The 25,667-nt window shown below is 45.0% G+C and overlaps 1 protein-coding gene across 4 annotated transcripts in view; it reads right to left on the bottom strand.

Annotated features, from left to right (window-relative positions):
* The window catches only part of Gabrb3 (gamma-aminobutyric acid type A receptor subunit beta3), a 236,249-nt gene that overhangs the window by 33,658 nt on the left and 176,924 nt on the right, over positions 1 to 25,667 (bottom strand). For all 4 annotated transcript variants that reach the window (XM_063249825.1, XM_063249828.1, XM_063249826.1 and 1 more), the window contains 2 exons: positions 21,363 to 21,583; positions 2,649 to 2,731 (listed from right to left, as the gene is read on the bottom strand). In XM_063249825.1, coding sequence (XP_063105895.1) covers positions 2,649 to 2,731; positions 21,363 to 21,583 — 304 coding nt within the window. The remainder of the gene's footprint in view (positions 1 to 2,648; positions 2,732 to 21,362; positions 21,584 to 25,667) is intronic.

The following is a 25,667-nucleotide window of genomic DNA, read 5'->3' as shown; positions in this document are numbered from 1 at the left end:
TAGTCGTCAGCCAGACTGCACCTGCAAAGCCAGCTCCAGGCACAGTGCCCAAGCTCACTTGGGAATCAATCCAGTGCTTCCTGAGAATGAATAACCTGGACAATAAAGACCATGTTATCTGTAAGGACCAGGGGTCTCCTCAGAGCCTTAGGTCAACCCTTTAAGATAGATTAAAATCTGAAGACATGTCTTTGCTATAACAGATTTTTACATTTGAGAAAATCTAACAAAAAGATAGACACTCAAAAATATTTGGCAGTAAACAAAGGGGCCAAGCCACAGGATGATGCTCCACAGTCGATGCCATCTCCTCAGCCCCATGGCTCTCCTGACTGCACAAACCACGGTGCCTGCATCTACTGTGTTCTCTGTGTCCCTTCCCCTCACCACCCACTCTTGCCTGGAAGCCCTGACGATCGTTAATAAAATACGTGCCTTAGCATGCCTAGGTGTGAAACCCTCAATGTGCCCCAGTTCAGTTGGCAAAACAAGAGACCAGTCCTTCCAAGGACCTCGTGAACCTGTGGAACTGGCCCGTGCACTTGTGCTGCCTGTCCCTCACGCAGCAGCCCAGCCTCACTGGTCTCCTCCTACGGCTCAGACCAGCTCAAGGTGCTTCCTGCAAAGCCAACTCCAGATATTCCTTGGACTCATTCCTGCCTACCTTATCATCCAAACAAGTGAAGCCTTCCCTGAGAGCCCACCTCCCAGCAAGCCGGCAGTCTCCCACAGCTCTTCTAACGGGCTTTATTTTCTTTAAACCGCCTGTCATTATTCACTTCTGGGCTGTTTGCTGCCCTTTCTGGAGCCGAATCTCCATGCAGAAGTGTGTATTTTATTTTGCCTGGCTTCTCTATAGTCCTTGTACTTACCCTAGTGGCTGCACAGGAGCTGGGATGGTAGCTCAGTGGTACAGCTCATTCTTAATATGTATAGAGCCCTGGCTTTGACACCCAAAAACAAAAGCAAAAAGGAAGTGTCTGTATAGAATTGAAATCCAGTGAGCATTTTCTGGATAAATTCCTGGAGCAACAAATTTGCCCCCATATAGGAAATATAACCACACTGCTTTATTTTTCACTCCCAATACACAGATGTGAAGACTGAGACCACAGATAACCAGGAGAATGCCCTTTTCTGTGCACAAGAAGCATGGATTATGTGCAGGGGGAGGGCCTCATTGTACTGGAGACCTTCTGCTTCCTGTCCTCCACAGCATGCATCTCACATCGATAGAAGCTACCCTCTCAGAAGCTGCCATGTGTCCTGGCAGCTGAAACAGACGCGGTTTCCTTACTTAGACCCTGAATTTGCAATCCTGAAACTCTCATTGTCTCATTGGAGCTGTGCCCCATGGCCTAGGAATTTACTCCACCTGGACCCCAGGATCGTCCATTGGAAAGTCATTGTCTTTCCCGGAGCCCTGTGCTGTCTGTGGTGAATGTCCCCAGATGATTCAGTCATGCGTCCCTTGACCTGAGTTTACAGACCTCTTCTCTGGAAGCCAGTGCCCAGCAAACAAGACAGTGACACCACGGTGTGGAAGAGACAGAACAGCACGCTCGGGCTCCAGCCAGCACCAGCCACCCACCGTGCCATCTGTCTCTACGCACATGCACGGCCATGTCCTCACCACTGCATCGGGTGACGTCGCAGAAGCAAGGTCACCCGCTACTAGAACTTCAGGATGGACACTGACAGGCCTGAGCCCCACTGGCCAAAAGTAAGGCCGTCTGCAATGGGTCGGCATTACAACAAAACTGGCCACAGCACCCTGCGCGCCTTTAGGTGTGGCTCAGGGAGCGGAAGGCACATCTGCTTCTTAGCTGGTCTAGACTGGGCTCTTGTCCTCCTGGATAAGTACTCAACACCAAGTTATCAATCAAGCATCTGAATATCCTCAAGTGGAAGAAACTGACCAGATGCAGCTCGGCCTGCTTGTTAAGCTGAGGTCCTGAGGGAAAATGAGTCCCTCCCCCCCACCGTATATCCAAGGTCCCAGCAGAGCAGCCGCCCGTGTGCGATGAAAGATATTGAACAGAATTATCTCCCTGTATTAATGTCCACTTGGTATGCTTTAATTTTGTAACCTGGACAGCTGTTTCTGAGATGACAATATGTAATCTATGTACTAGTGAATTCTTACTGTATAATTTTTCTCTTGAAATTCTGTATTACTTGTAGCCTTTTACTGTCTTGCTTTGTCTTGTTTTGTTTTTTTCTTTAAATAAAAAAAAGAAAGGTATTGAACAGAATTGCACCCAGCGTTGGCCTCCTCTTGCCAAATGCACTGGGAGGGAGCGTGTTTTCCCGTGTCTCAGCCCGGGGGAGGGGCTCTTAGTCAGATCACAATGAAGAACCCCTTTTACTGTCTCTCTGTCACTGTCTCTCTTTCCCTGTGTTTCTAGTTCTTTCTATTTCTTCCTCTCCTCTCTCCTTTCTTTGTCCATCTCTGTCTAAACATCCCTCCTCTCGCCCTGCCCTCCCTCTGTTATGAAACTGAAATTTACAAGCAGGAGTTAAACGTCTAACTTTTAAGACAGTTAAAAATGTGTGCTGAGAACATTCTCAAGGCCTTGGAAAAGCTGCTAAATAACAAGAACTAAAACATAGAGTGAAGAAAAAGAAATGCAGACACAGATACACACAGCTTTCGATTTCCAGAGTGCAGTTCTGCTCATCCAGCGGGTACCTCCTGAGGTCCATCATGCACGCTGCTGTGGTGGTGATCCTGCAACACAGAGCGGGGGAGAGGTCAGGGCGGGCTGAGGGGCACCTCGGGGAAGCTGCTTCTACACAGACCACCAGCGCTCCCCACACAGCACCCCGCCCTCCAAGGTACACTGGCCAACACACACTGTGAAACAGAAGCTGGGTGTGGTGGGCACATGCTTATAATCTCAACCCCTGGGAGGCTGAGGCAGGAGGATTACCACAGTATAAGGTCAGCCTGAATGGCCTAGTGAGGCTGTCTCAAAAAGCAAAGCAAAAAGAATATTATAAATATAATGTCTTGGAATACAAATACATTGAGGAGCAGGTAGATTATAGGCACTATTTCACATAATTTTTTATGGTGAGTGTTGTAGCTTGGCATAACTGATGCCATCTTATGCCTTGAATTTAACTAGTGCCCTGTATTCAGGAAAATGGAAAATTACTCAGGGTACAAGTCCCATGAGGAAAGCAGAATGAGCTGTACCTACAGGAGAAAAATTAACCTGCTCAACAAAAGAAGCAGGATACAGGTGTCAACTGAAAATTAATGAAAGATTCTAGCTAAATTGTTTGCAACAGGATGTCTCTTGTGATTCTCCGTTTTAAAAACTCTGTAACTTTCCAGTTCCGGGCCACTTATTTGGATCCTGAACTAGGGGTGGGGGTCTGTATACAAGTGGTCCTAAACTCAGTTAATAAATTCCAAATTTATCAATTTGGCTGCCTGGATTTCTATATTGTTGTAACATGAACCCACCACAGTGAGAACACTTAAAGTCTTTTCCCTTGGAAATTTCAATATGGTATACAATAGATACCTGTTGTAACCCAAACTTTGAATCCTATGAAATTATTCCAGGCTTGTTGATGTTGGAGAACCAAGGGTTTCTAAGGAAGCTCTTATCTTCAAGTTTTGCTTGGTCTCCTGGTCTACTGAATTTCTTACCTTTCTAGTGCAGACGGAACTAATGTTTTGTTAAAGCTGAGTTCTTTGGTTCTCCATAGAGACAACCAAATGTGGAGTGCTAAGTAGCACCATGCCACAAGCCTCACTTGGGAGCTCTGAACCAAGCTTTGGCTGGTTCTTGTTCTATCATAGTTGTCTGTAGGCTGGATTCTAATACCCTAGGGCTTTTCACCATGTGACCATCTATCTTGTTCAAAGAGAATGCTTTGCTTCTGTGTTATTGATTCTGCATCAAAACTGCATGAGTTAACTTCCCTTGGGGCCAAATAAAGCCATGGAAAGAATTTAGATTATGGACCAAAGATAGTTAAATCCCCCAAGCAATGGGCAAACCAACCATACACTGGGAAACAACACTTCCAGAAACTGATTCACTTCCTGCTATGCCATGGCCTTGTCTGAGGGAAACCAGCCCATTAAAAGTCGCTGTTGAAAGCACAATAAATGGACTTCCCCATTTCACATAGGGCATTTCTGTGGAATATCACTATAAAAGCTGATTGCACTGGGTTGGGGCCATGAATCGAGGACAGGTGGCCGGAGATCTATGAGATGGTCAGAGCTAAAGGCAGAGCAGAGCTAAAGGGCTTCTTGTTCATGAAAATAGACTCAAAGGTAAGAGTGAAAGTGGCCGCACACCAGGCCATGCTTCACGGGCTCGAGATGCTGCAGTTTTAAAACTGGAGAGGAGGGGTCTGGGGATTTAGCTCAGCGGCATAAGCGCCTGCCTTGCAAGCAGGCAGTCGTGAGTTCGATCCCCGGTACCGATAAAAAGGAAAAAGACAAAAAAAAAAAAAAAAAAAAAAAAAAAAAAAAGGAGAGGAAAGGATGAGAAAGAACCTAACACAAGCAGAGGAAATGCTGAGTGGGCGGGGGAAGAAGCCGCAGCAGCTGCCCACCGTGCTCCTGTGTGCTCCTGTCCCGGGGAGCAGCAGGCCAAGGCCCTCACTCGGGAAATATGTGAGGCACGTGAGGTCAGTCCTAAGGATGGAGCAGTAGAAGTGCTTTCTCCTGAGTTTCCCAGAGTCAGCACCAACCCCACCTCCCTGCCGGTCCCATCTTTCCCGAAGTCCAGTGTCACCAAGGCAGTGTGAGCCAGTGCTGTTCGCAGGGACGCACCCCAGGCTGAAGCCCAGGCTCACGCTACCTTTGGAGGATGTGTCACATGTTACCTAAATGAAGGTTCTCAGGGAACACTGGCGTAAGGCATATCCTCCTGTTAGCATCTGGTTAGAAACCATGCTGAGAAAAGGTTTATCATTCTCAGAGTTGAAAGAATCAGTAAGGAAACTGTCCACATACTCAGAAAACAAGGGCCAATGCAAAATTTTTGTCTATGAATTGTATGCAGGTGCCCATGTGACAGACTGTGTATGGCTTGCCCAATGGTGCCAGCGTGTTCTTTCCAAAAGTCACCACACCCAGGATTGTCCTAGAATCAAGAAGTCGCTGCACTGCATGATCAGAATCAACACATGGCTCTTTGGTCTGTTTTTCTGCAGCATCTTACTTGCTAGCCAGCTGAAATCCTAACCTCACACATTCAAATTGTGTCACGTTTTTTCACAGAACATCCCCACAAAATATCTTAAAGCCAAAATTAGAATAAAATTCCGCTGGAATTATGACTTTTTATGAAGAACAGCAAATACACCTCATTTTGGTGTAACATGGGCCAGAAGTCCGAACCCTTTTTTCTATCCTTTTGGATAAAACATGGAGACGGTCCTTCCAGGATGAAGAGACACAAAAGCCCCCTCATCCTCCAGGAGGTGACACACAGGGGACAATCAGGAGAAAGAACAGGGTCTGTGGGCCATCACGGCAGAAAGGCAAGAGAAGGGTAAAATGTGGAAGCAGAAACAGAGACCGTAACAGGGGCTCTGTGCACTCGGTCATTCGCTGAAGCACGAAACCCTTGTCCAAGCTGACCAAACTCATGCAGCATAGACAGCAGCCTTTCTGAGTGAGAGGAGTGAAATTCTAAGCCTGAGGCTTGGCAGAGATCAGAGAAAGGTGGAGGAATTTACAGACTGCAGAGGGAAAGTGAACAGAGACTGTTCCAGAGGCAGACAAGCCACAGCACCCGCAACTGGGCTCAAGTCCTGTGACCCTGCACCTCACACACACACGTTCCATGTAACCGGCACCGAGCCCTCTCCAGAGCACTCTGTGCTCTGACAACTCCACCCTCAACTCTAAGTGACAGTGACAAACCCGACCGGCTGGGATCCAGCATGACTGATCCAGGCCCCTGCAGTACCACGCCTCAGTGGACTCTCTTTCAGGTGCTTCTTTTCTGTTTTTTGACTAAGAGTCAGCAGTGTTTAGAGTCTCTGTGGCTGCATAGGCTTATGATGGAAAACCAGGAAGAGATGTGGCCACAGGGTAGGAAAAAACTGGGGACAATCTCTGTGTCTTTTCTTTAAAGACATGCATATTTGAGAAGGCTAAAAGAAAAAACAAAAACATTCAACCAAAGATACCAACAGAGAGATGGACAGACAGATAGACAGAGACAGAGAAGTACAGAGCCATGACGGAACAGCACTACTGGGGTGGTGCTGCGTTATCACCTTTCCGGCCAGGACAGTCACTGGTGGCATCTGCACTGCACGCCCGGCTTCAGTGCCTGCTCAGTACCCCACGCTTCCACACACATCTAAAATCTTACAAAACCGCACCAGGGATGGAGCATTCTTCACAGAATTCCCATGAGCAAACAAGGCTGAGAAAGAATAAATAGCTTGGACACATTCACATCGCCCCTCGAAGGCAGACACAGCACTCAGGCAGAGGAAGACTGAATTCCACACTCTGCCTTTGACATCTCTTTTTACCTTAAAAAGAACAAAGCACATGCAACCCTTAAAGACAAGTGGGGCCCTTGTTTCAAAATGAAGTTTGGACAGGTGAGAGATGATAGAGAGGATGATGATGAGTACACATGGGCACGTGGGTCAGCTGCATGTGTATCAATAATGTTCTTGTTCTATTATGAGAAAATATAAGTAAATAAGGAAAATCTATGTTCTACATACTGTTTCTTCAGTAACTGCTGTGACACTTACTCCTGTGTCTCACCCTTCCAGAACAGCTAATGAGTCATCTCATCCTTATGAATAGTCTAATACCCAAGGCATGTTTAAGAGTTAAGGTCTGAGGAGCAAAGAATAACCCAGAATGGTCTAAGGATGACACACTCCAGGGGTATAAGTTCCTACCATGAGATGCCTGGTGGTTCTCTGCCCATGAACCATCCCTGATGATTCCCCCTGCACACCAGCAAGGCTGAGTCAAGCCAGTGCATACCTGTGGCTTTTGGTGTTGAGAGTTTTGATCTCACCTCCGTTATGTCAAGCCTGTGGAACACATTTCAGCACGAGCACTTCTATTTTAAAATATCCACCAATTTAAGAATCACAATAAGGCCAGTTTGTCACTGCACAAACACAGATTTCTCTCTAGACTCCTCTGTGGGAACCGCTGTGGACCTGTCACTGTTGGCTGGTGAAGGATGTGTTTGCTGCCACAACATCTGTCTGAAATGTCAGCCTGTGACCTCAGCACAAAAAGAGTCCCTGCTGGTGTCACAGAGAAAGGCTGGCTATGGACAGAGCCTGAAATCCAGAACTATGATGAACCGAGCAATGCACACAACACACCCTTCTGCGTGGATTCCTTCAATTTATGGTAGATTGTGGAGAGGAAAGAGTAAAATGTCCAACGAGAGTGTTCATTCTGATGTCCCTGGTGATCACTGGAATGGAAGGTCCCAGACTGTCATTCTCAGAGGCTCCGGAGCTACAGGCTCCTGCTCCCTGTTAACTCTCCTCTCCTCTCCTTGGCCCATTTCAGGGCTTTCATTACAGGCAGCACCGTCCCCAGAGAGGAGCACCACCCGTTCTCTGACTTGCTGGCCCCTTTCCTGCGCTTATTTGAACTGTGACAGCAGGGCTGGGACTCTCTTTTCCACAGCCTTTTCCTCCAGGGCTCAAATGGTGCAACACGTGGCAAGTACCCCACAAGTACTCACTGAACGAACAACCTTGGAGATTCAGGGACCAGTCACACGCTCACAAAGTGCTGGTCTCCAGCAAAATGTGGAAAAAGCAGGAGGCGGCTTAGTCCTTCTTGGCTTTAAGCCCACAAATGTAAGGGTCAACCATGGCACCTGTCCTCTGCTAGGCATTCCCAGTGGCAGCCCTGGTCCTGTGCAGTTACTAATCTCCTAAAAGATGCACCTCCATGGGGCCTGATCAAGAAGCTTGGGCGAGGACTTGCTGCTTTAATGGTCAAGTGTCTTCCGTGAATTTTTAAGATTTTCTCTCCCCAGGACTGAAAATTGAATCCACATCTTCACCTTGAGCAACATACCGAGCCCTTTTTAAATGCTTTATTTGATGGCAGGGTCTCACTGAGTTACCCGTAATGGGTTTGAACTCGCTATCCTCTGGCTCAGCCTCTGAGTGTGGTGGGGTTACAGGTGTGCACTACCACACCTCACTCTTCTGTAAATTCTTATGCAGAAGAATTAAATTCTTATTTTCAGAATACAATCCCGCAGAATTAAATAACTGAATAACTAAATCCTGCACAACAAATTCTACGTCAACACCCAAGATCTTTATGGTATTAGCTGTAGTGAGGAACATGGTAAAATGTGCCTCTGGTTACCCGGGGCTCTCTGATCACAACCTTGTTACACTAACTGGTCCTCGAAACAGTTCACTTCTTGCTTGCACTCAGGGCATCTAAGTGTTCGAGAACTCTGGGCAAGAGTTGTACCTGCAGCCAGGACAGCACCGCAGGGAGGCTGCTGCTTTGTGGGAAACCAGTCAGGACCCTGCACCTGCCCTACAGCATCTCGGACTCATCTTTGTTCCTCATTCTCCAGAAACCAGCGTGCTGGGGTGGAGGCAGCTCTCATTCTTTGCAGATTAGGAAAGTGAATGCTGGGATGAAGCCCCTAAGTCAAACAATTCAGATCAAGCATCTTTTTGGAGATGATGGAGAAATCTGCCAACACTGCAGTCGTCTCGATGTTGGCTTTGTTTTACAAACTCATTTACAGAACGGTCTGAGGGCTCTGCTAAGGGGGCTCCTCGAGGCGCTGCAGAGAAGCTCACTGGAGGAAGCCCATGCCTTCCCCTTCCCAAGATCCGCTCTCCTCGGCATGCCATTTGTAGTCTGTCTCATGAGAAATGTGGTTTCCCTGTCTCTAACTGCAGGCCATGTTTGGGACTTGATTCCTCTGACACTGGCAAAAGGAACAGTCGGCAGTCCTAAACTTGGACCCCAAAGACATGAGTGTCTCTCTTCTCTTCTTTTGCCTGCACTGTGAGGAAAGCATGACGAGTATGCTAGGAAAAGAGTGGAAGAGTAGCAGGCTTCAGGACCCTGCTCATCTGATCGGCATCTACTCCAGTGAGCCAAGGAGAACTCACACCCGCCTGTGAGCGAGCCAGCCGGGGTCACCAGGTGCCCAGTGATCAGCCGGACACACCCACTGGCGGTGAGCACTTTCATTCCGTGCCCTGGGGCTTTCGGATTGTTTGTTATGCAGCACAGCTTTAGCAGTAACAATAGACGAAACAGCTGACGTGAGCCATCGGCTGCAGAAGAGCAGAAATTACCTGAGAAATAGGTGAGACTCGCCTTGACACTTCTGAGAAGCATCATAGAAAAGGAAACCCTTAGTAGACAGCACATTTCCCACATAGGAGTGTCTCTTTCTGCATTTAAGCATGAAGAGCACCAGTCTTTGTGATGATGATCTGGCACACCAGGTACATGAGACAGGTCTGATGTGCCTCCTCACATTGGCAAAGCTACACAAAGGCCAAATCTAGGGATGGCCTGAAAACCAAAATTAAGGTCCCAGAGAACCTGCCAGGAAAGGACTTCTCCAGACAAATGGACTAAGAAACTCTTAAGAAAAAGACTCCAGGTGCATACTTCTGACAAGGGAAACAGTTTGAAAGAATCAGGAAAGTACTGAGTATCACTAGGGTATCTGCAGGCATTCTAGAATCATACTGTCCAGACTGGTAGCTGCTTAGCTTAATGTGATTATGTGTGCTTAACTTGTAAATTAAATTATTAAATTAAATGAAGACCTCAGTTTCTCTGATGCATTAAACAACTGTCCAAGAGCTCAATAGCCACCTATGACTTGTAGATAGCTACTGTATCATGCGGACTGCAGACTGTCTGAACCAACTTCACAAAGCCACGGTAACAGCTTTCTCTGTCAGTCTCTGAGATCTAGCCTTAGGGAACTTAACCCTCTGGATGAAAGAGGGTGAGGGGGTACAACCTATTGCAAGAGACCAGCAGCTTGAAAGCAGTTCTCTTAGAGGGAACCCTGCACACTGGAAGATGTCACACTCAAAAGTCTTCGCAACGTTCCCACACTGCATCTGACTTCATGCTTAGCAAAGGGAAAGATCTACCCTAAGTAAATGGAAATTAAGCAAAAGGAATGGAACACATTAACTTCATCTTCAGATTTATGCTATCAATGCTGAAGCTTCCACGTGAAAGCCCACAACAGCATACCCATTTTATGTGCAAGAAATCACTTCATCTCAATGGATCTGCCTCTCCAAGAATAAACATGTGAATCACTATGGAAACACCAATCCAATGTTGAAAAATTTGAAAGATATGCCTGGTGATCAAAACTTTTGAGTGGGTAGAATCTCTTTAAAACCAGAACATGGAAACACAGGAATGAAAAGCCAATGCAGGGACTGCTGGCGCAAGTATTGAATTGAAAAGTGTCCCAAATTCAAAAACAGTGACACTGACTCTGCCAAAAGACATTTAATAACATGAACGACTCAATCAGTTTTAATGGGCACACAATCACAGCGAGATCTGCTAAAATTCAGCATCTGAGCCACAGTGTGTAGGATGGACCTGTAAATCCGCCTTTCCCAGATGATGGTCTTGACTGGTGGTTCTGGGTCTGGGAACCATCCTTTGAATGGAAAGGAGATGGCAGACTTTTAAAATCTGTCCCAAAGCACAGAGAGAAAATAATAAAACTTTGAAAACGATTGATATACAAGAGATAGAATGGGCAAGTAACTGATCTCTATTAGACAGTAAAATCTAATCCTAACAAAGTCAACAAATTTAAATTAAACATAAAACAACAAGGGAAAAAATTTTAAAAGAAATCACATATAACAGTAGTTATCATTTTAACAACTTTTATGTACACAAGTCAGCGGCATTAGGAACATTCACACTGTCGTGCAGCTGTCAGCAAACATCCACAGGGAAACTCAGTATCCAGAGGACTGTGCCCACTGCCTGCTGTCCCAGGCTTCAGGGATCTGGATTTTATTTTGAGCTGCTGTGAGCTGACCTGTTCCAGTGACTTCATATGAAGCACGATTATAAAAACTTGTTCCTTTTCGCCAGACTTAGTGCACTTACTGTGCTGTTTTCAAGAGCATCCACATCATAGAGTGCATCTGAACTCACTGCTTTTAGGATTTGCTAACATTTCATTTTGATTATCTGCTCATCTGTTAATTTAATTTGGGTTGTTTTTGTAAAGGGAGAGGTTTTCTGAATTTCCTTTTTAGATTATACATTAATAGCAGCAGAAATAAAATTCATTTCATTGTGCTGGTTTTATACTTTGCAATTTTTCTGACTTCAGCTTTTAGTTATAATAGATTCTATGTGCATGCACAGAGAGTCTTTAGGGTTCCCACAGAGGATCACGCCATCTGTGAACAGGTAATTTTTCTCCTTTCTTCTCAATTTGGTTAGAAACAGAAAAAACAGACATTTTTGTATTTTTCTTGATATTATGGGGAACATTTTCAGTCCTTCACCATTGATTGTGATGTTAAATTATGGGATATACAAATCTTTCGTGTTTAGAAAATTTCTTTTTATTCCAGCTCACTGTGTATTTTTAACATGAAAGTGTGTTGAATTCAATCAAATATTTGGCCTGCATTAATTGAGATGTATATTTTTTCTTCACTGCACTAATGTGCCTGTGGGTGCTGTCGGCATTATATTTGGGAGAGGTTACGGCTCTGTGCTTTTCTTTTTGGTAGTATTTTTGTCTGATTTTGTTTTCAGGTTAATGGCCTCTTGAACTATTAAGAAATCATTCTTTTCAACTTTTTTGAAGTGCGAGTTTTAATAAACATGTTACATCTTAAAAGTTTGATGGAATTCACAAGTGACACTCTGTAATTCAGAGCTTCCCTTGTTGAGAAGTTCATGTTATTTATTTTCTGCATAATTCTGTTTGGTACATTGACTATTTTTAGAAATTTGTTCATTTCATCTGAGTTATCCAATTTTCTGACAGATGATTGTTCAAGATATACTATTACTCATCTTTTTATTCCTTTAAAATTGGCAGTAATGCCCCTGTTTTAATTTCTGATTTGACTCTGAGTTTCTCTTAATCAATCCAGCTAAGAGTTTATGACAAAATTTTTGATTTTATCCATTTTTCTAATCATGTTACACTGCTTAACTCCACTTTATTTTTTAATATTATTTCTTCAACTAGTCTTGGATTTAGTCTTCTTTTCTCCAAAGTTCCTTAAAGTGGAAAGATATCATTAATTTGAGATTATTTTCTTTAATGTGTGTGTTTATTTTCTTTAATGTGTGTGTTTAGAGGTATAAATGTTTCTCTTAGCACTTAGAACTCATAAGTTTTTGATACTATTGTAAAACTGCTAGTTTTCAGTTCTGTCAATGTTTGTTTCGAACATCTTGGAGCTCTGATGTTGACTACATATGGATTTATAATGTTACATCCCCTTGGTGACCTGACCTTTTAATGTACAAGGCTATTCTTTATGTTTTGTGACAGTGTGTTTTTAATTAAAGTTTATTTTGTCTAACATTAGTACGACTACTGTAGATCTCTTTTGATTACTATTTCTTTGGAATGCACAGGTCCAGTCTTTCACTTTGAACTTGCTTAGATCCCTGTTTAGGTCTGTGTTTGGATGTGTTTACATTTACATCTTTTTGTAGACAACACGTAATTGGATCCTGTTCTATTTTTGACCCTTCTGCCAATATCTAACTTTTCATTGAATGTTTTAAACCATTGAGACATAAAATAATTACTGATAAGAAGAACTGATTTCCGTGTTATTGCTATTTGTTTTCTGTATATTCCTATAGTTTTTTTTCCCTCGATTCTTTTTGAAGTGGAATTATTTATTTCTCTTCTCATTTCTTGGTTGAATGTTCTATAGATACTTTCCTTCAATTATCAAGCTGACTACATTTAGCACCCTAAAATTTTAACAATACAATCTCTTTTGATATGTAATCTCTAATTAACTCTGCACCCATTGTATTATTAATGCTACAAATTGTGTCTTTAAACATCATATGCCCAATAATGTGGGCTGGTATTTTTTATGTATTTATCTTCTATATCATACTTAGTTATAAACAAATATTGGATTTTATCTATCTTTATTGGCGATCTTTATATCTTATTACATCTTTTAGTTACTTTCTAGCTCCTTTTCCCTTTAACCTGAAACACTTTGTTTAAAAAAAAATTAGAGCAGGTAGAGGACATAATCTCTTTTTCTCTTGGTTATCACGGAGGCCCTTAATTTTTCCTAATTCCTGAAGAATAGTTAGCAAATACAAAACTGTCCACTGCTAGCTATTATCTTTCTGTAGATTAAATATATTATCTGCCTTCTGGCCTTCGGAGGTTCCGATAAAACGTAGTATAATGGTCATCATTCTGAGTATCCTTTATTTATAGCAGATCACTTTTCTCTTGATGCTTTCAAGATTCTCTTTCATTCTCTGGTATTTGAAAATTCTATTATAAGGCATCTCAGTGTGCATTCCTCTATTTTATGTGGAATGCCATTCACTGAGCTTTGTGGATTATAGATAGACTTTCCAATCAAATTTGCAAGTTTGCAGCCATTATTTCTTCCCAGACTCAGTCTCTTCCTCCCCTCATATCCTGGGACTCCTGAAATGCAGATTTTGACTGCTCCATTGCAAGTCCTTCAGGATCTGCTTGCTTTTATTTCTTTTTCTTGCTTCTCAAATTCACTATTTTAATCGCCCTATTTTCAAGTTTCCGTTGATTTTTCCTTTTGCTTGCTCAAATATGTGGAACCCCTTTAGTCAACTCAGGAGCTCTAACTGCCAGCTTTAGGATTCTTCTTTGGTATCTTTTCATAATTTCCACCAACTTATTTTTTAATTAACTTCTTACATGCAATTTTTCCCATTTCCTTAATTCTTTGTCTAGTCTTCCCTCACGTTTTCCCCCAGAAGACAGATCATTTAAAGTCTTTATCAAGTAGACATTAGATCATGTCTATGTCAGTGTATTTTGTTTCTTTCCATTAAGTATGTTTTTCTTAGAATTTTGTTTCTGAGTACTGGAAATCAGATTCTCTTTTTCAACCAAGGTTTGCTGCTTTTGCATTTGGTAATCTATTTTCCCTAGATATTTCTAAACTTTTAAAACAAGATTATTCTCTGTCGGGTGGAATCAGTGACATTTCTGCTCATTTCATAATGTTTTAAACACAACGTTGAGTACCAAGAGCTCAAACAAACTAACAAAACCAAAACAAACACAGCTATTTCTCCACATTTTTGCAGATTAGTTACATGCTGGGGTGTTCTGTCACTTCTTAGGTAGGTTTGCTTTTAATCCAAAGCAAACATTTAAGATCCTAAGACTTCTTTTTTTGTTTTTAAAATTGATTTAGTTTATTGGTACACTTCATTAATATATATAATGATCACTTTCATCACAGGACTTTGTACCTGTACATGACTCACCTCATTTCCTCTTTTTTCCCATTCCCTTCCCTTCCTTCAGTTCTTGTTATAAAGGCTTTGTCTGTATGTCTCCCTCTTTCTTCTTTTTTTCTTATCCCTGCCTTTCTTTTTCCCTGCCTCCTCCCTAGTATCCTGTGCCAATTGAGCATTTTGCTCCTGTTTCATAATGTCCCATATACATGCTGGTCCTTATTTACACTCTTAATTCTCCCACCAGAGAAACAAGGTGATATTTACATACTGCTCTGATGAGCAGGGCCTGTCTCTACTCTTGCTTGTACTTTGAATTATGCAAAACACAGATAAACCCCTTGCTTCCATTCACTAGGTACTCTCCATACAGTTTAAACTTATGTATACACTGAATAATTTGTGTGGGAACTGGGCTCCACCTGCTCAAGACCAGAATGATGCCTGTGCTGGGAAGTTACTGGAGGAAAGGCAGTAAATAATATTCAAAATAATTTCTCATTTCTTTGAATAAATGTTTTCTTAATTGTGCATTTAGACAAAAAACAACCATTTAAGAACAAAAACCTGGAGAGTTAACTACTTTACATCCTACTCCAAAGTAAATTCCAACAAAGTAAAAATGTAAACATAATGCAAAAATAGTAGTGTTTCCTGCCCATGAGACACAGCCTTGGACACACCCTGGAGGAAGAGTGAATTTGGCTCCTGGTTTCAGGGGGTTCAGTCCATGGCCAGCTGGCTCCAAGGCAGAGAGAGCACAGCAGAGGTGTGCAGCAGAGCAAAATGCTTCAGTCATGCTGGCTGGGAAGCAGAGCCAGGCACAGTGCCAGAGAGGAGGGGCCAGGAACCACACACAGTGCCCAGGGTCACGCTTCCATCACCTGCCCAGACACACCCAGACGCATGCTTTACTAGTGCCTTGAGCAGCTCCCAAGCCAATCCAGCTAACACAATAATCTTAATCATCACACTAATGCTACAGAAGAAAGATTTAACCTACACACTGTTTTTTCAGCAAGCACTGCTGTAGACGTGGAAAACAGAATGATAAATATGATAGAAATGGTTCTTCAAGGCAGCTTATCGTCTCAAAGCAGCTTCTCCAACACCACAAATGAGAATAGTAGGGGATAAGAAAGGCGGTAAATTGATAAGACAGTGTCAGATATGAATAAGTGGCATGAGGAAAATGCGACAAGGTGACATAACAGGAAGTAAATAGATGATCACAGCGTGTGTGGGCAAGAGTCTTCAGTTACATAATTACATGATAATGATGCTAAAAACATGAATGTGAGATGTGATCAAAATATAGGTGACCATTTAAACTTATAAACATGTGTTGCAGTAAAAGATATGCTATAAACCTCCCTCGAAGTCCTTCCCTTCTCCTAGAACACACTTACCCCCTCATGCTTACTGTGTCAATGTCATCTTTCTTGCATGTCAGTATGAGGTACATTTAGGGGTCGCTGCTGAGCACCATCCAAGGGAAAGACTGGATTGCAAGATTACTGAGATATGTCCTTGTGAGGGTTTGGATCTGAAACGTCCCCCAAGGCTCCCTACGCTCAGCAGTGCTCACCTTCTGGAAGGTTACAGAAGCTGACCTGCTGTTAGGAGGGCGTGTCTGGTGGGAGATGGTCAGTCCTGATGTGGCAGAAAGAGCCCATCTCCCTCCCTAGCTCTTCCCTTCTCTCTGCTTCCTGATGCGGTGACCTGAAGAGCCTTCCTCCGGAGCGGCCCCTCGACGGGCCCCTTCTGGCTTTGGACCTGCCATCCTGGATGGAAGGTGCTGAAACTGAGTCAAAGCAAACCTCTCCTTTCCTGGGAATGTTCTGGACTGTCTCTCAGCAGCCAGGGAGGGAACCGAGCCAGCCTCTTTCACCTCGCTCACCAGACGTGGTGCTGGGCAACGCTGGATCTTCCCAGAGTCAAATCACCATGCGAGGGCCATGCTTCAGTCAGGCCAACTAAAAACGCTCATGGAAGAGGACTTCTGGACCCACAGCAGAAAGCGGCAAGCAGAACGGGCTACGTGCTGTACGGGAAGCAAAGGGGCTCTTCCGAGGGAGGTGAATGGCAGTGTGTGGTTTACTGTAATAATATTCTTAAATTCAAACACTAATGATAATTTTCTATGACACCTCCTATCTAACAATGGGACCCTCTGCATCCAGAAAAGAGAAAGGGCAAAGGCCTTGAGACAGGGGCATGGAGTCCACTCACTGTGACTGTGATGAGTAGAGATGCAAGGAGAGAACGTCAGCTGGACGGGTCACAGCCACAGGAGCCAAGTTATCAGCAAGAGATCACTGTGCTTTAAACTAAAGCACGAGAAGATACCTCCAAAGGGGAGAAAGGGCGAAGTTTGGAAGAGAGAACAGAAACAGAAAGAAGCAAAGAGAGGAAAGAAGGGTCATGCTTGGGAGACGAGGAAAGCAGAGATGGGCAGGAGTCTGGATTGAGAGTGAGGTGGGGGATTTCTCCAGCCTAGAGAGTTGAAGGAATAGGATTAACTATTTTTAGTAACTTTTACCACAAATCCCAATGTCAGTGTCACAGTCCTAAAGCTAATATAAATAATCACTGGAGAATACAAATTGGCACAATCCCTTCTAGAAAGTGCTTTATTAATGTTGCTTACTTACCTAAAAATAATTAAGAAATAAACACTGACAAACCAAGTATTTGGGAGTTAGGCAGCACTTACACTCAAGTCAGCTGGACCTTAATGCTGCTAGGAGCTTACAGCATCGCTGGGGTGAAATGGAAAATCACCAGAAGCACTACATTTTTCTAGCTTCAGAGTAACAGGCTAGCTTATTGGAACAACTTAATTTGAATATTCTGAAATACTTTCTAGCTTTGACTTAATATTGCTTTCAAACTGTTATGTACAGAAATGACAACATTAACCATTTCGAGCCATTTTAACAGCATATATCTTAACTAATACAATATTTTGTCCAACAGGTTTTTCAGCAAACTTCTCAGACAAAATGAATTTCCTTGTAAAGATCTCAGAGTCTCAGGTGCTTTTGGAGCAAACTGAATTCTATCCATGACCCCCTTATGCTCCCTTTGCATCACAGAAAGAGATTGGAGATGGAGGAAGAAAAGACCACATGCTTAACTGCACACGAGACTCTGTGTGATGTGGGGGTATCCAGAGACTAAGGCCAGGAAAATCGTGTAATGAAACAGTGACTCCACCTTCTCACGGACAGTGCAAAACTCCACCCCAGTTCAGGAGAAAACAGGAAGCTGGGTGGGGCAGAACCAAGGCCCAGGAGTCCGCAGCACAGACTGCCCCAGTGCCTCAAGAAGCCTGACTGCACGGGGCACTTGGGAGAACTCGTGGGCTTCCTTAGGCAGGGTGGTGTGCAGCATGCCCTGTGCAGAGCCCCTCTGGCCTCACCTCTGCAGATGCTAGGGAATCCATGGAGCCTGTGAGGGCAAACACAAGCAAGTCTGGCTGGCTTTCAAGCTCAATGGGATTCAGAAAGAATGGCGCTCCATTTACAGTGACCTTTGGCCACTGTGAGAACACAATCCCTCCCAAGCATCCTGAGGACGTGATGGACTACTTCTGCAGTCATCAGAGTGAAGGATCAATGATTTCCCAGAATAAGGCTGGGATGACGCAGGAACCTACGCCATGGAAGGCTTGTCTCCAGCCGAAGATGCTCATCTATCACAGAGAAGGCAGAAGCCCCTGTGGATCCTGATACTGCGATGGCTGCACAAGCAAGAAAGGAACCCAGAGGGGCAAAGTGCTGCCTGACCTACCAGTGTGGGCTCCTGCTGCACAGGTATCCCAGGGCCAAGCACAGTGTCCAGCAGTGAGACAGATTCCAGCTTAAGACCTCAGAGACACAGCCAGCCCTTCCTCCCTGTGAGCCGCAGGGACCCAGAGCCTGAAAGCCTTCCAGTGGGGGGAACTGAACTCCCTTGTTTCTCAGCTGCTCCCACTTTCCAGGGCCGTGCACAGTACACACAGTCTCATTTAACCGTGGTTCAACTCCCAAGTGCTCAGCGTTACAATGATGTGAAAGTAATACACATCACTGGAAACCACACATCGGGTGCCGAAGTTTGGGCTTTTCCCAGGGGCGATATGCAGTACGATTGTCTCCTGTAATGCTGGGCATCAGCAAGAAACATCACCGTACAGGAGGTTACACTGCTACCTGTGGTGATTGGTAACTTCCGATTGGTAATCAGAAAATAAGGTCATCGTAAGTCCAGGAGCAGCTGTACTTAGCTGCCATAGGATAAAAAAGGGTAAATATGTATCGAAGTTACACACCTGAGCCCAGCCTTGGTCTCCCCATCAGCAAGCACAGTAATAAAAAGGAAGATAAGATTTGGGGCCAAGATTAGAGTGGCCGCCAAAGTGGGCACACATGCCGAGTTATTTTTATCAGAATACACACACACAGAGACTTTGAAATATATCTATAGTAGTTCTTAAGTTTACATAGAAGACTATAAAATTAATATATATGTGCAATTTTATAAGTCAGAATTTTTAATACCTTTTGTTTCAAAATTTCAAATTATAGTTGCAATTATGTAGTTTTTAAAAATATCAAAGCAGAAATGCCCACATTAGCTGACTTCCAGAAAGTCAGGACACCACACAATGGCCACACACACATAGAATATGATGGTTTGTCTACAGTTAGAGATTTTCTTCATAACATTTTGCATTCACAAAAATCTGAAGAATTATTTCCAAGACAGGAGATTCAAAATAAAGTTCTAAGTAATATAAGGAGACTATGCATCAATAAATTCAGCCACATCTTTAAGAAATTTTTTGCTGATTTAGAAGGTTGTTTGAAAGGCATAACATATATAACTTTGACTAAACAGATAAAAATATTGTGCCATACTTTATTATTCCATTATTACTTAATTGGTACATGTAAACTTAAAGGTAGGTCAAGTATTAGCAAAAGACAGAATTTTAAAACTTTTTCTTGCTTTTTTTGTACTCTTACCTGTTCTGCGATGCTTAGTCCAACAGTTTTAAATAAAATTTCAAAATTTATGATAGCACTCTCATGCCTGTTACATAACTCTGTCCCCAAAGAGTTAAAGCTACTTGTTTTTAACAAAAACATACTGATATCCGCTACTTCTGGTGAGGAAATTAAGAATGCAAAAGCAAAAATGGAGACAGCAGCTAATATGTTTTGTTTTCAAAACTAAAATATTAGAGATTAATTTTCATATTTCCTTATCATTGCTTTCTCCTATCTACACACACACACACACACACACACACACACACACATACAGACAGGCAAAGGGCGTGAACACACAGATCCACACACCTGTACAAATGTGTGCAAATATTCACATGCACATAGTGGCTTCTGCCTAATTTTTTTTTAAACTTTTTAAAAAAATTTTTTATCGGTACTGGGGATCAAACTCACGACCATGTGCTTGTAAGGCAGGCACTTATGCCGCTGAGCTAAATCCCCAGCCCTTCTGCCTCATTTTTGTGGGGGAGATGGGGGGGCAGGTAAATGTCTCCTCACTTCACATTCGCAAGGTTTCTAGATAATCTGTGCAAATGATACACTGGACAGAACTTCAGGGATTTTTCCATCACATCTGTTAAAAGCATAAAATGCTGAAAATTTCCCAAAGAAACTTCATGGAATCTTTGTAAAAAAGTCATGAGCGCTTGGTAGACTTATACTACCTTTTTCTCTTAGAATTGAAAAATGTCTGCTTTGGCAGAAATCCTAAAATTTCTTCTAATCCTGTGGTTTAAAGAAAAAGTGCTTTAACACTTCCTACCGAAGGGAAAGTTTCATAGTCCCCTCTCCTCATCTCAAGGCACGAAAGGGCACAAAGGTGAGGATTGCAGTTTGTATTGCTGTTTCCTCCTTTAGCTGTGCAGTCTCCATGGAAAGCTACAGGCTCACCACAGTTTGAGATTCATGATATTCCTATGTGTTCCATGATATTCCTATGTGTTCCATGATATTCCTGTGTTCCATGATATTCCTGTGTGTTCCATGATATTCCTATGTGTTCCATTTAGAGCTGCGAGCCACTCCTATGATGGACATGTGTAGGCAGGGAGATTCACACACACACACACACACACACACACACACACACACACACACACACAACTCAGAGCAAGGCGGTGCAAGAGAGAAGAGGATTCAAGAGTACCATTTAGCAAGGTAAGACTCAAAATAAGTAGCGGCCAGCAGTGATGGAGGTTAGATAAACCATCCTCAGAAAGTCTAGTGGTTTTCCAGGGTACCCCAGAAACCCAGGTCGCCCTTCTCAGGGCTCAGGAAGGCAGCCTGGCTCTTGATTGGAGCAATTACACTACAAGACCTGGGGAGAGCCGCTTTTCATCTGGAAGCTCTCTCTTAGTCATTGCCATAAATATTCGTGGCTGCAGCACAATGAAGCTCCGTGGAGACCGTACCTTATAATCTGCATAGCAGACATCTTTTCAGCTGTCAAACTAGCTTTGAGAAAACTTCATGAAAGCCTCTGCAGTGTCAGGGCAATATTAATTACAGGCCTTTTGTGGCTATGTTGTGGGAAATCCACCCTCCAGGAATCTGCGTCCTCAGATATGGCAGCCAATTACATACAATCCTTCCAAGGAGGCTGCTCTGTAACTGCCTGATGGCTATTTTTAGTCACAGTAATGCCCCAAATCTTAGAGTGATGAATCTTTTTTCTTCTGCAAAGCTCAGTGTTTCGTGGATGCTTCCTAATTAATCTGAGGACACAGCTTCTCTCACTATCATCACCGCAAGTGGGACATTCAATGCCAGTGTACCATGCGACTGCAAAATTGGCCCCGAAGAGGTAGACAGACCTGAGCCCATACAGCACCGTCCCATCGGGGTGTAGACGGATCATGCGGTTTTTCACTGTCACTCCGTGCACAAACGACTTTTTGTCGTTTAAGAAATATGTGTCGGGCACCCATAGCTGGTCAGCCACTCGGTTGTCCAGTGTGAGGTTGAGAGGAATCCCAGAATAGGCGAGCCTTTTATCTCTCCAGTATTGTTGAAAATACATGGTTAAGGTATAATCCTGGCGGGAAGGGTGGAGAAAAAGAAGAGAGAAAATTAGTTCATGCTCAGCCACAGTTATAATTCCTCCAAGACCAACCAGACACAGGTTGAAATCCACACTCGGTGGTGAACACCCCGGAGAAATGTGTGTCATCTCCAAGCAGAACAGGAAGCAGTGGTCACTCTTAGCAATGCAAACGCTAGGTTGAACAGGTGCCCATGCTGAATAGGTGTGTGTCATGCATAAAGGCTTTCTTAAATTTAGTTAACAAGGGAGACCAGATAAATTATTTCTTAGGAGAAACCACATAGAAATAAAGGCCAAAAAAAAAAAAATTACAAGTGATGCTAAAATGAGGCTCCTGCGGATGGAATGGCTCCCCAGGGGAGCGTCTCCCACCAGGCAGACCGAGCTCCACCACCTACAACCCATAAGCTCCGGTTATGCACTCTCTCTTTGCTACCAAAGCCACTTACTCCTCAGTCCGCCTTCTGCGAGGCTATAACTAGGAGCCCTCCACTAACAGCTGTGGAGATAGACTGGCCGGGGAGGGCTTTGATTCCCATCACACTCTCTCTTTTTTCAGCCCACTGTGGCCATGTCTACTTAGCTTGGCCGTAACAGCACCCGGAGATGATGACATATTAGTCTGGGGAACACAGGAGCCTGAAGCCACTGAGGAATGCGGGGAATGGCCACGGAGCCGCCCACAGGATGGCCGGCAAAGTTAGCAAACTCCCCTGCAGATCTGCAGATGACCGGAGCTGCTCTTCACAAAGGTAGTTCAGCAGGGAAATGGCAAACCAGAGGACAGACACAGGAGAAAAAAGAAACTGGTTTGCTCTTTTCCTTTTCCACTTCTTTCAGTGCAGGACAAACACTTTAATTCTGCAGTTACTAGAAGTCCAAAAATCCGGTTATAATCACAGATCAGTCTGAAGCCCACTGTGGAAGGGTCTGAACAATTAAAGGTGGCCAGGACAACTCTCCAGCCAGGTAGGGAAGCATTGCTGCCGCTCCACCCAGGAGCTCTCGGAGTCCTCAGCTGTCAGATCGCCCTGGCTTTATGGATGGTGCAGTGGGCAGCAGACCAGGGCGAGAACCCACCCCAGACACAGCTCTGCCTTCCTGTGCCATGGGACGGTTCTCGGTGATAAGAGCCAACAAGGCCTGTTTATCCCTGCTCCCCATGGTGGGGGGACACAGAAGCCTAGGAGGGACACAGATCAGATGTCAACTTTATTTCCAGCTGTACACAGCAAGAGAAATTAAGAAACCACCCATGCACTGAACAATGTTTTAAATTGCAAGGCCCCAAATTTTGGAGGAGGAGGCAAGAAAATTCAAATGGACTAGAGAGTTCTTAGAAGAGTTTGCTCTCACCTCAAAGGAGAGGTGGCATTTAAGTAGTAAGAATAAAATAGGACATTTCTCCCAGGAGTTTCCATGGGCAGAGCTCTGGCCTGGCACTGCCTGTTCTGATGGGAGCCCTTACCCCACTCCAAGTAAAGTCTCTCATGGAGCAGATGGCACTGGGAAGGAGGCAGAAGAACCTCAGGAGATCGGCTGGCACAGGGCTGATGGGAAACTCCGAGGAGTTTGGTTCTGCTGGAATGCAGAGCCCCAGAGTGACTGCCGAGGACCAGCAGGTGGAGAGACCCAGTGTCCACTTTCCAGCCCATGAAAGCCATCATTGGCTTCAGTGCAGCAGTGCACCGCTGCCACCTGAGTCCCCATGTGCCTTTGACTTTCACTGTTCCGATGCTTGGACATCAGGGCCTCACTGACCCTAGTGGTCTTCCCTTCAGGGCTCCCCAGTTCTCACAGACGGTCCATGGATACTCTGTGAGTACACCTTCCATATTCACATGTCTTAGCATATTTTGGCTCAATAGAGAAGCAAAAAGTACAAAATGAACAGGTTTATTGAGTTGAGGACGTGGAGCACACAACCCATGCCAGCTGGGCTATCTCCTTCAACCGGATACAGAGAGGCCGAGGGGTCTATGACCTCTGATCGGGAGTGGTGCGTGGGGCAGATATTGATGGCGTGTGAGGGACTGATTGGAATTCTGTGTGCCTGCACACAGGAAGGGGAGGTGCAATTAGGGCTGAGGAAGAAGCAGGAAGTGGTAGGCGTTCCTGCTTTGGCCTTCCGCCATGTGAGACCACCGCCATAACCGGACAGTAATTTACACTAGGGCAGAAATCTTTAAATATGCAAAACAGTTCCCTGGGAGCCCACAGCCCAGACACCTCCTTTATGGGGCTTCACATTCTAAGACAGGGCCCAGGCCCTAGCTCACTAGGAAGAGCCCCTCAGCCCCTAAGATTACTAAGCAAGCTAGTACTGAGCCTGTTCTTAGAGTGGAATGAACCCTCAGCACAGGTACTGGCCTAGCTGCCCTCCTCGCCATCTCCTGACTCTGCTGTGTCTGTGTGGCCCCACTGGGAGCTGTGTCCTTCCTTCTTGAGAGAGTACAAAGCACAGGATCCTGTCAATGGTAGTTGTCTCCTAGTCTGCTGGCTACACCACATCTAGATAAGTAACCCTCATTCTTAAAACACAGAGCAGTGGGGCAAGAAGGGCAGCCTTGGGCTGAGGCCTCTGCTGGGCACTTTGCATCCCGACTGCCAACATTAAATGTGGTCAAGACCAGCGAAGCTTTCCCGCAGGAGCACGCCAAGTCCTGGTGGCATCCAAGACCAGAATGACTTAGTGGGGCCAGCCATTAAAGCATTTCCCATTGAATGTCTACTCCTCCAAGCTATTTTCTCATTAGAATATAAGATTCCTGCTCATTCCTTTCACTCCCAGCCCCGCAGCTCCCTGCCTGAGTCACGGAGGCCAGCACCCTTCTCTGAGTCCCATCAGATGGGCTCTCAGGTGGTTTGAAGCCAGAGAGGAGAAAACTGCAGCCTGAGCTCAGGACCCAGCTGTGGCTAGCAGTCAGTGTTCCAAGTGGCAGCTTTCTTTTGGAGGGTGTCGCTCTCTGATGGGCAGCACCTTTCATCTTGGGTTTTGAGTTAGCTGAGATGACTTCGTGGATTGGGGAGGGGCTTAGGGAACCGAAGGAAGGAACAGAGTCTAAACCCAGACTCACTGGCTTGCTTTGCCTGGCAAGAGAGCTCCAGCCGCATGGGTGGGGGCGCTGGTCAGCACCCGCTTCCTCCCCTTGCAGACACAGGAGTACAGATGCGGGAGGGGAAGCCTGCAGCCATCAGCTGTGCACTTGTGGGCTGAGAGCGGAGGGTTTTCCTGGCTGGGCATCCTGCCGCTGCCTCTTGCCGTGTTCAGAGGCCAGCACTGCTCTTAGCTCTCAGGGCAGCGCTGCCCTGTCCTGACCCTTTGCTGCAGTCTCACCTCAGCTGCCTACACCTTACGCAAGTGCAAAGCAGGCACTGCCAGCACTGTTTTTACCATCTCGTAACAATAAAGAAAGAAAAATCTAGAAAGCTGACTTAATTTGCCTCTCTTCTGTCCCCCACCCCATCAGACATGAGTAAGTGAGGAAAGAGGGGTTGGAAACTGGGGCTGCCCCCCTCCAGGGCCTGAAGCAAAGAGCTCAGGGGCTCTGCAGAGTGAAGTGGAGAGAGCTCGGTGAAGAGAGCTCGCACAGGCCTTGGAGAGTACAGAGCGCGGCACCGCACCGGTGCCTGGAGCTATTCTCAGGGGTTCCTTCCAACCCCTCTCATCCTGAACATCGAACTGTTTTCTGCAGACAGTTCCAGAAAAGTTGAGCATTTTCTCATTTGGGGCCTGGACCGAAGGGAAGAACTCAGTTGCAGGCGTAACCACCGTGTGGGATGGAGAGTCTGCCCTTCTGCATCTCAAACCTGCTCCAGCAGCAGACACCTCTAAACCTGAGCTCCCGAGCTGGACGAAAGACTGGGCTGTGAAGAGGGGAGGGGAGGACACTGAACTCTCCCGGAACTCAGACGCAGTGGGTAGGGATGATAGGAAACAGCAAGGAAGGGTGGTGGGGCCTTCCCAAGAACAGCCAGGAAGCTGCCCTGAGGAGGGATGGTCCCACGCTGCCAGGTGCCTGCTGGTGGCCAGCAAGAGCGTGGGAAGCAGCACTGGACACCAAACGAGACATCC

The sequence above is a fragment of the Cavia porcellus genome, unplaced genomic scaffold, assembly GCF_034190915.1.
Source record: "Cavia porcellus strain 051 isolate PalLab524CR breed Dunkin Hartley unplaced genomic scaffold, mCavPor4.1 scaffold_6, whole genome shotgun sequence".
Classification (NCBI taxonomy): Eukaryota; Metazoa; Chordata; class Mammalia; order Rodentia; family Caviidae; genus Cavia; species Cavia porcellus.
The sequence above is the reverse complement of the archived record's forward strand: the minus strand, read 5'-3'. Positions and strand labels throughout refer to the sequence as shown.